The sequence below is a fragment of the Formica exsecta genome, unplaced genomic scaffold (genome assembly GCF_003651465.1).
Source record: "Formica exsecta isolate Colony F162 unplaced genomic scaffold, ASM365146v1 scaffold13, whole genome shotgun sequence".
In the NCBI taxonomy this organism is placed as follows: Eukaryota; Metazoa; Arthropoda; class Insecta; order Hymenoptera; family Formicidae; genus Formica; species Formica exsecta.
In genome coordinates this window covers 694,947-708,614 of record NW_021848632.1, presented here as the reverse complement: position 1 = coordinate 708,614, position 13,668 = coordinate 694,947, and the positions used below count along the sequence as shown (strand labels likewise).

General features: G+C 32.3%; 4 protein-coding genes across 11 annotated transcripts in view; all 4 read right to left on the bottom strand.

The window, feature by feature from the left end:
* The window catches only part of LOC115245780 (CREB-binding protein-like), a 100,011-nt gene that overhangs the window by 84,093 nt on the left and 2,250 nt on the right, over positions 1-13,668 (bottom strand). For 2 of the 6 annotated variants that reach the window (XM_029824263.1, XM_029824267.1), the window contains 4 exons: positions 12,593-12,913; positions 12,135-12,507; positions 11,873-12,045; positions 11,026-11,717 (listed from right to left, as the gene is read on the bottom strand). The exons of 3 other annotated variants lie outside the window; for them this stretch is intronic. In XM_029824263.1, the coding sequence (XP_029680123.1) occupies positions 11,707-11,717; positions 11,873-12,045; positions 12,135-12,507; positions 12,593-12,913 (878 nt within the window). In that variant the 3' untranslated portion in view covers positions 11,026-11,706. Of the gene's footprint in view, positions 1-11,025; positions 11,718-11,872; positions 12,046-12,134; positions 12,508-12,592; positions 12,914-13,668 lie in introns of those variants that run through there. One more of the 6 variants, XM_029824264.1, reaches the window with a different exon arrangement.
* LOC115245784 (deoxyribose-phosphate aldolase) lies at positions 1,790-5,049 on the bottom strand. 2 transcript variants are annotated; one of them, XM_029824272.1, is made up of 6 exons: positions 4,901-5,049; positions 4,637-4,789; positions 3,016-3,209; positions 2,809-2,953; positions 2,248-2,636; positions 1,790-2,189 (listed from the first exon to the last, which is right to left on the bottom strand). In XM_029824272.1, the coding sequence occupies exons 2-6, from the start codon at positions 4,680-4,682 to the stop codon at positions 1,902-1,904; spliced, it is 1,062 nt and encodes a 353-aa protein (XP_029680132.1). In that variant the 5' UTR covers positions 4,683-4,789; positions 4,901-5,049; the 3' UTR covers positions 1,790-1,901. The 2 variants fall into 2 exon arrangements, with proteins under 2 accessions (XP_029680132.1, XP_029680131.1); XM_029824271.1 differs by lacking the exons at positions 4,637-4,789; positions 4,901-5,049 and adding an exon at positions 3,307-3,719.
* LOC115245779 (putative ATPase N2B) lies at positions 5,346-8,410 on the bottom strand. 2 transcript variants are annotated; one of them, XM_029824260.1, is made up of 8 exons: positions 8,231-8,410; positions 7,612-8,005; positions 6,983-7,168; positions 6,665-6,906; positions 6,397-6,565; positions 6,160-6,300; positions 5,876-5,995; positions 5,346-5,805 (listed from the first exon to the last, which is right to left on the bottom strand). In XM_029824260.1, exons 2-8 carry the CDS (start codon positions 7,987-7,989, stop codon positions 5,683-5,685), a joined length of 1,359 nt encoding a protein of 452 aa, XP_029680120.1. In that variant the 5' UTR covers positions 7,990-8,005; positions 8,231-8,410; the 3' UTR covers positions 5,346-5,682. The 2 variants fall into 2 exon arrangements, with proteins under 2 accessions (XP_029680120.1, XP_029680119.1); XM_029824259.1 differs by having other exon boundaries at positions 8,235-8,409.
* On the bottom strand, positions 8,751-10,546 carry LOC115245786 (rab-like protein 3). Its single transcript, XM_029824274.1, has 5 exons — positions 10,268-10,546; positions 9,759-9,968; positions 9,515-9,663; positions 9,304-9,426; positions 8,751-9,245 (listed from the first exon to the last, which is right to left on the bottom strand). The coding sequence occupies exons 1-5, from the start codon at positions 10,311-10,313 to the stop codon at positions 9,066-9,068; spliced, it is 708 nt and encodes a 235-aa protein (XP_029680134.1). The 5' UTR covers positions 10,314-10,546; the 3' UTR covers positions 8,751-9,065.

The window sequence follows — 13,668 nt, the reverse complement described above, 5'->3', positions numbered from 1 at the left end:
TATATATAATTTTTTATAAATATTTAACTTTTATACATATAACAACTTCATTTTTTAATAAATCATATTTTTTGCAAGTTTATTGAGAGAAATTTGCCGGTGTAAGACCTTTTATGGCAGGGGAAGTATAGGAGATGGACCGCGATTTCTCCCCTTCCGCTTTATTCTCAACAGCATCTCGCAGGCCCACGAATTTGCGTTATATACCCGGAAGTGGCGATATACGATTATAGGGAGGACGAGGGAGGTGGTAGTATCGTATATTACTTGCCGAGCCAAGCTTATATAGCGAGGATATAAATTTCCCAAGCGAGTCGGGGGGGTGGTGGTTGATTAACTGCTGCGCGTGGCGCAGAGAGGATGCGGAGGACTCACTGCATCCGCTGCTACGATGTGGCCGAAATCCGCGAAACGGCAACTGGAATCGGCAAGCCAAGCGACGACTAAAGCAAAATAAAGCTCTGACGACGGAAGAACGGAGACAACGGGGGCCCGCCCCGGCCGTTGCCCGGCGTAATGCGGCCGAAATGGTGTCACGATAAGCTTTGCCAGAAGGCAAAATGCGGTAGGCTTGTAAGCTGCAAATACTACAGAGCAGCCGACTCTGTGACGCGACTCTCGTGCCGGCTCGAGATCTATTTATTGATCGATCTATATTGGATTTGAGCCTCGATTTCCGGTAGCGAATGCCCGTCTCCGCCCAGCAGAGGCGAAATCGCAAATTGAATTAATCCTAAGCCGATAATAAAGTCATGGAGAGAAAGAAAAGTTCTATATCGCATAATTCAAATGTCCTTCTCGATTATAGATTTTTCAATAATCGAGACTTTAAATGTTATTAGATAAATGATTAGAAAACGTTGTTATGATAAAACTTTAGAATAAGAATGGAGAATTTTTGCATCATAATCTTCGTTTTACTTTTTCTGCATCTGATTATAACTGCATTATTCATAATTAGATATATGTCTTAATATAAAATATTTTTCTTGTTTGTAAATCTATAATGACATTTATGCAAATAATAGATTTTTTTAAATCTAAGCGCTTTGTGATCTGCAACTTTTGCATCTCGATTTTGCTACATTGACTTATATATGATCATTTATTAAAACAAAAAGAAATGACTGAATAAAATTCAAATAATCTTAAAGAGACATTTGAGACAGATGTTTATATTTACGTGCCTGGAACGATGTACTAAGTATGTTGATTATGCAGAATCTATTTGCTGATAGGTATATTTAGACACATGGGCGTCGCGATATCAATTATTTGGATGCAGCGTTTTATCTTGCCATTTGAGAGAATCTGTTTTAATTGTATTATATATTCATGCTAACCATGAATAATTGCTTTTTAAAAATAACAAACTTATTTTTATTATTTATATATATAATAAATGTATGTTAAAGCTCATAAGATATATTAATAAGATCTGTGAAAAATTTTTTTATAGATAATCTTTTATATATGAATTTTCTTTTTTTTTTTGTTGGGATATATTCAGCATATACAATGCTGATTAAATTTAAATGTGAAATTTTTCAAGCTAATTAAAATAATGAATTCTCTCATGTTTTCAGATATATTCATGGACTAAGAAATAATTGGATCAGCTGTAAAGTATCTAAGCAAGAGAAATTACAATTGAATGGAAAGGACAAAGTAATAAAATCAATTAGCTGTGCCCTGTTGTTGACAAAAGATATCGAATAAATGACTAGTTATTTTGTTTTTACTACCGTTATTGTTGTATGGATCTTAAAGTATGGTTCTTAATGTAATATAAGATGAAAGCTATTTAAATTTATTAATTCAGATTAATACAATCCAAGAATCATTTCAAATCGTATATAAAAATAATATAAAAATATTTCTTTCAATTGTTCTAGCCTGATCTAACCATCTTTTTTAGATCTAGATTTTTTTTCAGTTTTTTCTTTATTTTCGTTCTTAGAATCTTCGGTTTGTGTAATACCGTTTGTTGCACCGGTTGTTGCACCAGTTGTTGCACCTGTGCTATATGTTACATTAATATCATCGATAATATCATTCAGCAAACTAGATGCACCAATCCTGAAACGGCAATTTGTCAACCAATCTGACCCTAATTCTTCCTTGATCAAAACCATCCATTCGAGAGCTTCTTGTGCAGTTTTTATGCCTCCAGCAGGTTTAAAGCCAACCTATAAACAAAAGATGTATTATAGAGCTATGATTCCCAACAGAACCAAATTGCATTACCTTTGCAGAGGTCAGTCTCTCATATTCCTTTATCGCTCTACACATGACAATACCCACAGGCAAAGTTGCATTAATATCCTCTTTTCCTGTAGATGTCTTAATAAAATTAGCGCCAGCAAACATAGCTATCATGGACGCTTTGTACACATTTTTCAAGCTAAATAGTTCTCCTGTTGATAGTATAACTTTTAAACATATTTTTTTATCCTTCTCGTTACAAGCATTACGAATAGCAACCAGTTCATTATATAGTTCTATCCATTCATGATTCAAGACTAATGATCGGTCAATCGCAACATCTATTTCCTGTGCTCCATATTCTATGGCACAACGCACTTCCTGCAGCCGAGTCTCTAAAGGATATTGTCCAGAAGGAAATCCAGCAGCCACTGATATAAAAGCCACAATTAGACAATATTGGTCGTGTTCCAAAATTCACTGCCAATACTGGAAATCTATAATATACGTTACCTGAACTATAGATTTTCAGTACTGGCCGTGAATTTTGGAACACGGCCATTGTTACATTCACATTGGCTCAGAAAAAAAATGTTTTCTTACCGCTAGCGATCTTAATCGTACCCGACTTTTTTAGTTTCTTTAAATTGACCAGTACATCCTTTACTCTAGAGGGATAAACGCAAATACCCGCTGGGTGAAGCAGCTTACCCCATTCAAATGGAAGCTCCTCTACAATTGTTGCAGCCTGTAATATTAATCATTAATCAATTATTTATATTAAAAAATAATTTTACCTTTTTAATGTACCTTTTTACATAGATTCTCCACATTGTTGCTTGTATCATCACCGCTCAAAGAGGTCAAATCAATGAAACTTATCACTTTTAATAACCAAGCTATTCTATTGTCCCCTGTTAACGTGCTAGCTAAGTAACGTATCTGACGCACACTTTTGTTTATTGCTGGCTCATTAATGTACACTTCCAAGAATTTTAACCAAGCTAAAAGAATGTGCAAATTTAAAGTTTTATATATAAAAAAATATCCATTTGGTAATATATATGATGTAGCGTTAAAATTACATATTGCGTTACTTACGTTTAACTGAATCGGCCACTTCAGGGATTATCGGAGAATTGTCCATAATTTCAAAAGAAAAATTTAAATTAAATGTACAAACTACTGTAAGCTGCTGAATAATGTGATTTTATATTTGCCACCTCTGTTTATCCTATCTATGTCTGTTCATGCCTATTCAAAATAAACACAAAACCGTTAATACAAATTTGTAAACAAACGTGAAAAACATTAATCTGTTTTCTGCCAGAACTTATTTTTCGAACTAAGATAGTTATATATTACGTAATTATGAGATGATAAGAATTATAGAAATAAGATGAAGCTATACATTCGCAGTATAAAGTATACACAAGCTTGTCACATGTTATATTTATAGGGTTAGAGATAACACAATCGGGCTTCAAAACAGTGCATAAGATAATAGCATATAAGAGTTTTTTTATTTAATACTTAGTTATATGTATCGACTTCCAGGAAAAAAATTTAATTTGTATCTTTATTACAAGAAATAATATTTGAAAAAATAATCCAAAATATGTATATAAAAAAACTCATTTTTTCTCTTTTATTGTGTCACAATTGAATTCTAATCTGACCGATTGTCGATGTCTAAATATACAATATCACTATATGATAGAAAATTTTTGCAAACTAAAAAATCAATAATCTTCGAGATACGTATGCTACCAGTGCTACATAGGAGTGAGTAACTAACACATAAGCCAACTAAATAACATTTCATATTATTGAAAATTTACATATATACATAGATACAAACATACATATTTATTTTAGTCCTAAAATTAAGGTTTACTATTCATAAATAATCATATAATTTAATGTCAGATTTCGAAAACAAACTTTTCTTTCCAAAATACAATTTAAATAAAATAAAATATTGACCAAGCATGAAAATTACACTCTAAGCAAACTGCACATTTGACAAAGTGTAAATAATTTGGTTTGTGAAATTATCTTATCAAAATTCTATTGTCAAAATGTTACAAGTATAAATGAATTCATATAGAACTATATAAATCTACTTGCACTAGTTAAAATTATTATTATCTATGATATTCCCATTGTTCCCAATACTGTGAAGTTTGCATCTCAGCCAAACGTGATACGGTGCGCTCGAATGCAAAGAGTTCTTCTTCACCAGTAAAGATATTTGCTTTGTGATCTTCCTGAATGTAAAATTAACATAATTAGCAAATAATCTAATAAAAATTCGCTATTTTTGTTTAGAATATTTACCGAGCCATGTATTTAGAGTTTTATATATAAAAAAATATCCATTTGGTAATATATATGATGTAGCGTTAAAATTACATATTGCGTTACTTACGTTTAACTGAATCGGCCACTTCAGGGATTATCGGAGAATTGTCCATAATTTCAAAAGAAAAATTTAAAATAAATGTACGAACTACTGTAAGCTGCTGAATAATGTGATTTTATATTTGCCACCTCTGTTTATCCTATCTATGTCTGTTCATGCCTATTCAAAATAAACACAAAACCGTTAATACAAATTTGTAAACAAACGTGAAAAACATTAATCTGTTTTCTGCCAGAACTTATTTTTCGAACTAAGATAGTTATATATTACGTAATTATGAGATGATAAGAATTATAGAAATAAGATGAAGCTATACATTCGCAGTATAAAGTATACACAAGCTTGTCACATGTTATATTTATAGGGTTAGAGATAACACAATCGGGCTTCAAAACAGTGCATAAGATAATAGCATATAAGAGTTTTTTTATTTAATACTTAGTTATATCTATCGACTTCCAGGAAAAAAATTTAATTTGTATCTTTATTACAAGAAATAATATTTGAAAAAATAATCCAAAATATGTATATAAAAAAACTCATTTTTTCTCTTTTATTGTGTCACAATTGAATTCTAATCTGACCGATTGTCGATGTCTAAATATACAATATCACTATATGATAGAAAATTTTTGCAAACTAAAAAATCAATAATCTTCGAGATACGTATGCTACCAGTGCTACATAGGAGTGAGTAACTAACACATAAGCCAACTAAATAACATTTCATATTATTGAAAATTTACATATATACATAGATACAAACATACATATTTATTTTAGTCCTAAAATTAAGGTTTACTATTCATAAATAATCATATAATTTAATGTCAGATTTCGAAAACAAACTTTTCTTTCCAAAATACAATTTAAATAAAATAAAATATTGACCAAGCATGAAAATTACACTCTAAGCAAACTGCACATTTGACAAAGTGTAAATAATTTGGTTTGTGAAATTATCTTATCAAAATTCTATTGTCAAAATGTTACAAGTATAAATGAATTCATATAGAACTATATAAATCTACTTGCACTAGTTAAAATTATTATTATCTATGATATTCCCATTGTTCCCAATACTGTGAAGTTTGCATCTCAGCCAAACGTGATACGGTGCGCTCGAATGCAAAGAGTTCTTCTTCACCAGTAAAGATATTTGCTTTGTGATCTTCCTGAATGTAAAATTAACATAATTAGCAAATAATCTAATAAAAATTCGCTATTTTTGTTTAGAATATTTACCGAGCCATGTGATATCTTCAAGTCGTCCATCAACATTCTTTTCTCGTCAGTATATTCGGACTCACTTTCTGGTAAAAATAATTGTGTATGTGGTACAGCCGCCGACATAACTACCCGTACCTGCAAGTTATTACAAACTTCTGTTAGTTTCGTATTAATCTATTAAGGCGGCTAATAATGTCGTTTATCTTCTCTAATATTAATCACATAGTTAAATGTGTCTCAAACTGCCAGATCAAATCAAATATCAAGAGTTGTAATTTGTACATAGAAATGTTCTTTACCCTATTATCATACAGTGTATCAATAAGAGTAATAAATCGCCTGGCTTGAGACTTAAGTCGTAGATTCAATTGGGGTATATCTCTTATTATGATTGTATGAAACACTTGACTCAATTCCAAATAATCACTTGCTCCAAGAGGCTGTGCAGAGATAATAGCCGTATTATACAACTTTCATCTATAATACATTTCGTCTAGCATACAATTAGCTTTATGAGCAAAAAATATCCATCTCACTCTATCACACAATTCTTCAAATGTGGAATCCAACACCTGCCCGCAGGTTTTCTGGAAAGTGACATTTCGTCCTCTTATGCAAATTGTTCGTGGTCGTATAACATCGTTCTCCATAGAGCATAAATATTTGAAAACTTTGTCCACATCATTTGTCGCATCCTTGCCTTTTCTTTTAATTTACACGGCTCGTTAAATATGGTGAAGATATATATAGATATATATATATAGACGATTATTATACAATGACAATTTAATGATTTTCACATACATGAAGTATAGTTTTTTGTTTCCAGGCCCTGATTTCAATCTGTAATCTATTCCAGAATCCAAGTTGCTAATGTAACAATGATCCTTCAGCACTTTTATAAATGGCACAAAGTTTCCCCGTTGTAGTCCATTCTTGTATAAATCATCGGGCGATCTGTTACTAGTCGCGACTACTATAATGCCATTATCAAAAAGTTCTGTGAATAGCCGTTTCAATATCATAGCGTCCGCGATATCCGTCACCTGCAATATAATTGCTTTTATTGATGTATTTCACAATTGGTGCTTCTTTTCTTGAAAATGACATGTGAATATCAACCTGAAATTCATCAAAGCATAATAGCCAAGTCTCTTCAGCGATACTGGATGCAATTGGAGGTATTGGATCAAAAGGTTGCGGTTTGGTACTTGTAGTATCTCGTACAATCGTCTTTTTCACTTTATGCACTCTACTATGTACATCCAACATGAAGGAATGAAAATGAACTCTTTTCTTGTTCTCAATCTGAAATAAAATGTTTTTCTTTAGATAAATTATATTAACATTACAAAATATTACACTTTTGTTCCATACTGCACATGGAAAGCCATGATTTCCTCCATTTATTTATATAATTATTATATAATTATATATATTATATAATTGAATATATTATATACAACTACACACATTTAATTATTTATTACATATTGCATATTATATAATTTTTTTGTATCTCTTTATTTATTTCAATTTTTTAAACTGTTTAAAATTCTTCCTGTGATATTTTATTTTGATATCTATTTGCTATATCTATTTATCTACAACTGTTATATTCTTTCTTTTTCAATTTTATTTACAGATATATTCTATATGAAAAAAAAAAATTTATTATTATCAAATGATTAAGACATTTTATCTTAGCTTCTCATGCGCAATACTTGTGGAAATAGCAATCCGAGAGATACCTGGCAACAATTGTAAAATAGATCCATCAACATTGTTTTACCTCCACCCACTGCTCCATGAATGTACAATCCTTTCGGCACATCTTTCCTTTTTCCACCAAACCATTTTTCCAATAAATTTAATTGTTGTGGCTTGTAATTGTGTACCTCTTGATAAATTCTCTGCAGAATCTTTACTACTTTCATCTGATGTGTGTCGTTCATCAACTCGCCTCTCGTTATTTTTTGCTTCAAAATACTAACTGGTCCATCACTTAAATTTATATCTATATTGTGAGCGTAGCCACATTTTTGGATACAAAATACTGGTTGAACACGAGTCAGCATATGGGAGAAATAATTCACGCTAATACACCTCTTTACAAGATAGTAAGTCATGACTGCAGAATATTACCTGGAAAGCAAAAGCCCATCTTTATTAAAAATTATGATTTATCTATCACATTTATGATCTAAGATTGATCGTTTAATAGCAAAAATCGAATTAGAACAGTCATCGATTAAAGAGATTAACGTATAAACAATCATTAACATTATCTGACGTGCCATTAATGGAACATAGATACGATAACCTTGACACTAGATATTTGACATGATGTATATTCCAAATTTAACTCACTCACGTGGAAAACTAGAAAGGTGTGTCTCGATTTTATGACAAGGATCGTGTGACAAGATTTTATTATAATTCACAAGATACATGTACAGAAAAAAAAAAGACCGTTGCACTTGTCAATCCAAATATATGTGTGGATGTCGCGTACACCTATCTCACCTATGGTGAGATAGGTGAGGACGTACGTTTTGAAAGATCGTTTGCCGCGCGGCGTCATATGACGAAAAGGGTTTCAAGAAGTTACCACAAAATAACTAGATATGCTCTAATCGCAATCTTGTTAATCCATTGCCAGCTAAGCGCGAGAAAGTTTTTACTTTTTCTCAAATCAAATTGCAATTATTTTAATCTCATCTTTTGCACGAATATGTTTTATTCTGTTAAAAAGTTTTTACAGACTCACACAAGATATGAATAAATTTAAGAAAAAAAGGGAGGAATAGCATACATAATAGAATATATAAGAAATAATTTTTTTGGATATAGTTGACATAAAATAATTTAATAACAAACGCACTTTCACATATTGGATAGATTATATACATTTATTATGTTACATTATAAAATAATTGTGCATATAACATGATATTTTTACAATATAGATGAAAAATATTATGAATCTAATATATTTTTATCTATGCTGTTCACAGTCATTTTTCAGCACATCTGGCAAAATGCTTCCATGGGAAGATTAGGAATGTGGATAAGAAGTGCGAGATCAACAGCCTTGCAATACTTAATCCAGGCAATCCTACAATCTCTCATGTCACAAGAACTAATTATTCTATGTAACATGGAATAAAAATATTTTCCTCGAGATATTATATTCTTTCCATATTTAGTCATTATGATAAAACTTTGGATACAGCGAGGAAGTATAGAGTGGCGGCCTTCGTTTGTCAGGACTAATTGCTTCTCTGGAGGAATAGTAACGTCTTTCAATAACTTTATCAAAGAATCTGCTAAGTTTCACAGATGAACTGGAGCCTGCTGCTAAAGATCTTATCTGGCGACAGTCCTGTTAAAATAAATGAGTCAAGCATGTTCAGTGAGTTTATCAAGTGAATAATATTTACCAAAAATATTTCATCGGCACCACATTCTTCTGCAATGGTTGCAGAACGTCTGTGTACATTGGGTTTTACAAAATTGGATTCTGAGATTAAATCAAACTTTGTACCAACAACTAAGATTGGAATCTAGATTAATAAATGTTGTCTATATATTTATCATAAACACACGCACAATTAATTATATATAATTAGCAATTTGAAAAGTTTTTATCACCTGTGTTGAGCCTACAAATTTCTCAGGATCAAAGTCCTCAAATGACTTGGACTTTAATGAGGTCCCATCTTTACTTAAGACTTCCTCTAGCCATTTCTGAAGATTCTGCTGTGATTTACGATTTGTTAAATCGTGTACTAATATTATGCCTAGTTGTAAATGACATATATTTGCAATCATGTCACAATTATGTGTTTAAATTAGATATAACATAATATTTAACTGCTATAAAATATGTATGTACCATTTGTGGGATTATAAAATACAGATCTTGTGTTTTTGTGATTTTGGCTGCCACCGATATCCCATAGTTCGATAAAGTATCTTCTCTGATTGGGTGTTCCTTCTTTGTATTCGTGTAGTTTTACTTCCACTGAACAACCTACAGTCCAGGAAGGATTGCCAATAGGTTGCTGTTGGCATATTAAATGTGTCAATGATGTTTTACCAACACCTGCAATAATGCAAACATCATTAATCAAATCATATATTCTTTCATAAAAATAACATCAATGACAACTAATGTTTATAATGCAATATAATATAACAGTTATATATAACCTAAACACTTTAAAATTATAATTTTGATATATTAATTAGTATGCAATATCAATAACAAGAGATTTTTATTATAATAATTAGCGCAAAGTTTGTGTCATTTTTTATTAAAATAAAGTATTATATTTACAAATATCGAAAATGTTCTGACAAAAAATAATAAAGTATAATATTACATATTTTTCTTATATTTACCTGAATCGCCTACCACAATAATTTTAACTTTGTCAATCGCTGCCATTAATAAATCGTATTAAATTATATATATTTCACGAATTACACTTGCGATAATTTTGACATTTGACAGATGGTTATTTGACAATTTGTGTCATTTTTTTCTAAAATGGATCCATGAAGGAAGCGTAAGGAGAGTTATCTACCTAGATTGAAAGTGGTCACGAAAAATGTTCCGTATGTGGCCAGGTTTGCCGAATGGAATAACTTGGACCATTTCGTCGCCATCTTGAATCTTCGTATATATATAGTGTTTTTCTATCGGGAAACAAAGGCAGTCCCCTTCCATTTATATATGTTTTAAGGTTCCATGTCAATACCTAGTATATTTTACAAGTTTTTTTAAATTAAAAATGTCACAAAAATATTATTTCCTTTTTTTTCATTGAATATGATTTTATCTCTTTGTATTCTAAACTATATAATATTTAAAGAACATTTACAATGTTATTTTTTTATATAATTCATTAATATTTTTATCATACCTCCTAAACATTCAGGATGTTTTTTCCAATAATGAGCAGATAATGCAGGACGCTTATATGTTTCATCTCGATTCGTTGCAACTATCAATCCATAAGATTTAATAGCAGCATTGGGATTGCGATAGATAAACAAGATGCGCATGACAATTATTTTTGTAATTAACCGACTTGAAGTTGACACACAATATAACTTTTTAGTCGCAATTGGGGTGAAAACATTTAAAGAGCCTTTTATAGTCAAGATTATATGTATTTTGTGCTTTTTTATTTTGTGATACTGATAACATTATCAGATACCTCGTTCATAAATCAAGATAATGTTATAATTGTTGCATATATATTGTTATTATGTTCCATTGTCATCAAAATTCTTTATTCATTTATCGTATGAAATGTGATGCAAGTGCAGCCATTTATATGTGGGCAAAATATCTGTCATACTGGGTGCCGCAGAATTCGACTTGTCGTTTCTCGATATAAAAGCCTATCAAATAGATTTGCATAATCGCAACACATGCATAAGAAAATTGGTTAGTCTATTTCTTTATGCATTTGCTTATGGACCAATCAATTTCTTTATGCATTTATGCGACTGCAAATCTATCTGGATAGGGCCTAAAATGTGATAGTAAACGTACAATATAAAGATAAAACAATGAAAAATATCAGGTGTATATTTTACTATTCTCTTATAATATTTTTATATAAAAATAAAAAATTACGCGTTATTGATGTTATATATATTTCTTTTTTTTACTTAACCTATATATTTTATCCATATAAAAATGGCTACTCTTGTATAACCAGAGGGAAGCCTGAGAGAGGCAATGTCGGCGATTTTCGTGAACTCTAGTTACCCCGCGTCACCTCGCTTCGCCGTCGTTGAACATTCCTCTCCCCATCCGCGTTTGTCTCTTAATAAACCGCTAAATTCAAATTCATGTTCAAAACATAAATATTTCAAATTAAAAAGAACAGTAATATGATTTTAAGAATAATGAAAAAAATTTGAAAATAGTTTTTAATAATTAATTACCAAAAGATTTAAAAAACTTTCAGTCATTAAAATTGTGCTACTTACCAAGTTCTTTCTGAATATTATAGATTTTCTCGGCCAGCAAATTGTAATATTCCGACCGCGAGTTAGCCATTTCATACATATCGCCTTCCACTTTTCTCGCATATGTGACTAAATCGTGCATTCTTTTATCGAGCATAGCTTGAGGATCAGGAGTTTGAAATATTGCTTGGACCCTGAGAAAATAAACAACGATTGTGTTATTATTTACTAGGAGAAAAACTGCAAACAAACATATGTATTATGTAATAAAGCTCTTACTAACAGTTTACGAACGAGATGATTCCTGAGATCTGGAGTGACAAACATATGCCATTCCTTTGTTCCTTGCATTGGTGTCGCTGTGACTTGACCAGACTGAAGACCACCTGGAAGCTGCAAATTAGCTAAACTATTCTCTCCGCCGATTACGCCGATTTGTCCGGACTCGTTTAGTCCCAACAATGTTTGCAGCATGTTGTTGGACTGCTGTATATTGGCAGCGGCCGCCACCGCGGCGGACGTGGATCCGGTGGTCGGTACTTGGCCGGGTAAGAGTCCCGGTGTTGTCGTCGGACATTGAATCTGTAAAGCATCAAAAGCCCTTCTCATCTCGGATAGACTCGGATTTGGCAGATTATTTGGTTGAAATGCAGGAGCTAATAAAAAAATATATAATACAGATAAGTAAAGAATTATCGCGCACGAAATGTCATCTTTATAAACAAAATTTTTCTAAATTACCTTGCGCAGAATTAGATCTGTTGTTACACGCTTGTTTTACCGGCGAACAAACTGGACAATCACTTCGATTACAATGTTTCCAATGATTGATAATCTGCCTGGACATACTACAGTCTGGCACAGTGCAATTCTTGCCAGCTTGACAACTCTTCATGTGATTCAAGACGTTTTTCCTCATCTTACATTCCGAAATGGTACACTGTCTCATCTCACCATTCGCTACACTTTCGCGGCGTAGGCATTTATGCGCATGTATAATTAGCACCAATTGCTGTTGAATAAGTTTACATTTTTCAAGATCGAGTGTCGATCTTGCTGTCCCTAAAGATAACAGATAGAAGAGATCTTGATAAGTATACCAAGTTTATTTTGCAATGTTACTAGAAATAGTATTGGTAAACCTTCGGAAAACCCACCTATATGAAATAATGGGTAAGGGCAACCGCACAAGCTCTTCCGTAACGCATTACGTTACGTTAAGTACTAACCGTAAACTTAGATTCGTCCGTAACCTTAAACTTCAGTCAACGCACAGAGAAAAACGTAACGTAGTATGCTTTTGTTACGTTACGTTTTTCTCTGTGCGTTGACTGAAGTTTAAGGTTACGGACGAATCTAAGTTTACGGTTAGTACTTAACGTAACGTAACGCGTTACGGAAGAACTTGTGCGGTGGCCCTAAGAATACCCAATTCTTATGTATTTTTGCCTCCTGAACACGAATATGAAACTTAAAAATGGCGGTCGAACTCGTAAATCAAAGAGAAACGCAAAAATCCAACCAAACGTGAAAATCCAACCCATGTCCGAGGGATGCATTTTTATTAGTAATAATTCACTCCTGGGATATAGGTTTGGGTTAGGTTATATCTTCCGGAAGTGGAGCCCCCACCGTAGGGGGGTGGGGCGGAACCCACTGTGTCCACGCATACACTTTCCCATCCATACAATAATTGTTGGATGGACTTCGCTTCGCGTTGTAAAATATATGCGTGGACACAGTGGGTTCTGCCCCCCCTACGGGGGGGGGCTCCACTTCCGGAAGATATAACCTAACCCAAACCTATATCCTAGGGG

Excerpts from the sequence above, each read along its gene's own strand:
- LOC115245784 (XM_029824272.1), bottom strand. The coding sequence starts at position 4,682 with ATGGACAATTCTCCGATAATCCCTGAAGTGGCCGATTCAGTTAAAC. Across the intron at positions 3,210-4,636 it reads AGTGGCCGATTCAGTTAAAC|CTTGGTTAAAATTCTTGGAA; the intron begins GTAAGTAACGCA and ends ACATTCTTTTAG. Across the intron at positions 2,637-2,808 it reads TACGATTAAGATCGCTAGCG|TGGCTGCTGGATTTCCTTCT; the intron begins GTAAGAAAACAT and ends CTTTTATATCAG.
- LOC115245779 (XM_029824260.1), bottom strand. The coding sequence starts at position 7,989 with ATGACTTACTATCTTGTAAAGAGGTGTATTAGCGTGAATTATTTCTCC. Across the intron at positions 6,907-6,982 it reads TATGCTTTGATGAATTTCAG|GTGACGGATATCGCGGACGC; the intron begins GTTGATATTCAC and ends ATTATATTGCAG. Across the intron at positions 6,301-6,396 it reads TTGAAGAATTGTGTGATAGA|CCTCTTGGAGCAAGTGATTA; the intron begins GTGAGATGGATA and ends ATCTCTGCACAG.
- LOC115245786 (XM_029824274.1), bottom strand. The coding sequence starts at position 10,313 with ATGGCAGCGATTGACAAAGTTAAAATTATTGTGGTAGGCGATTCAG. Across the intron at positions 9,969-10,267 it reads TATTGTGGTAGGCGATTCAG|GTGTTGGTAAAACATCATTG; the intron begins GTAAATATAAGA and ends GCATTATTGCAG. Across the intron at positions 9,664-9,758 it reads ATTTTATAATCCCACAAATG|GCATAATATTAGTACACGAT; the intron begins GTACATACATAT and ends ATTTACAACTAG.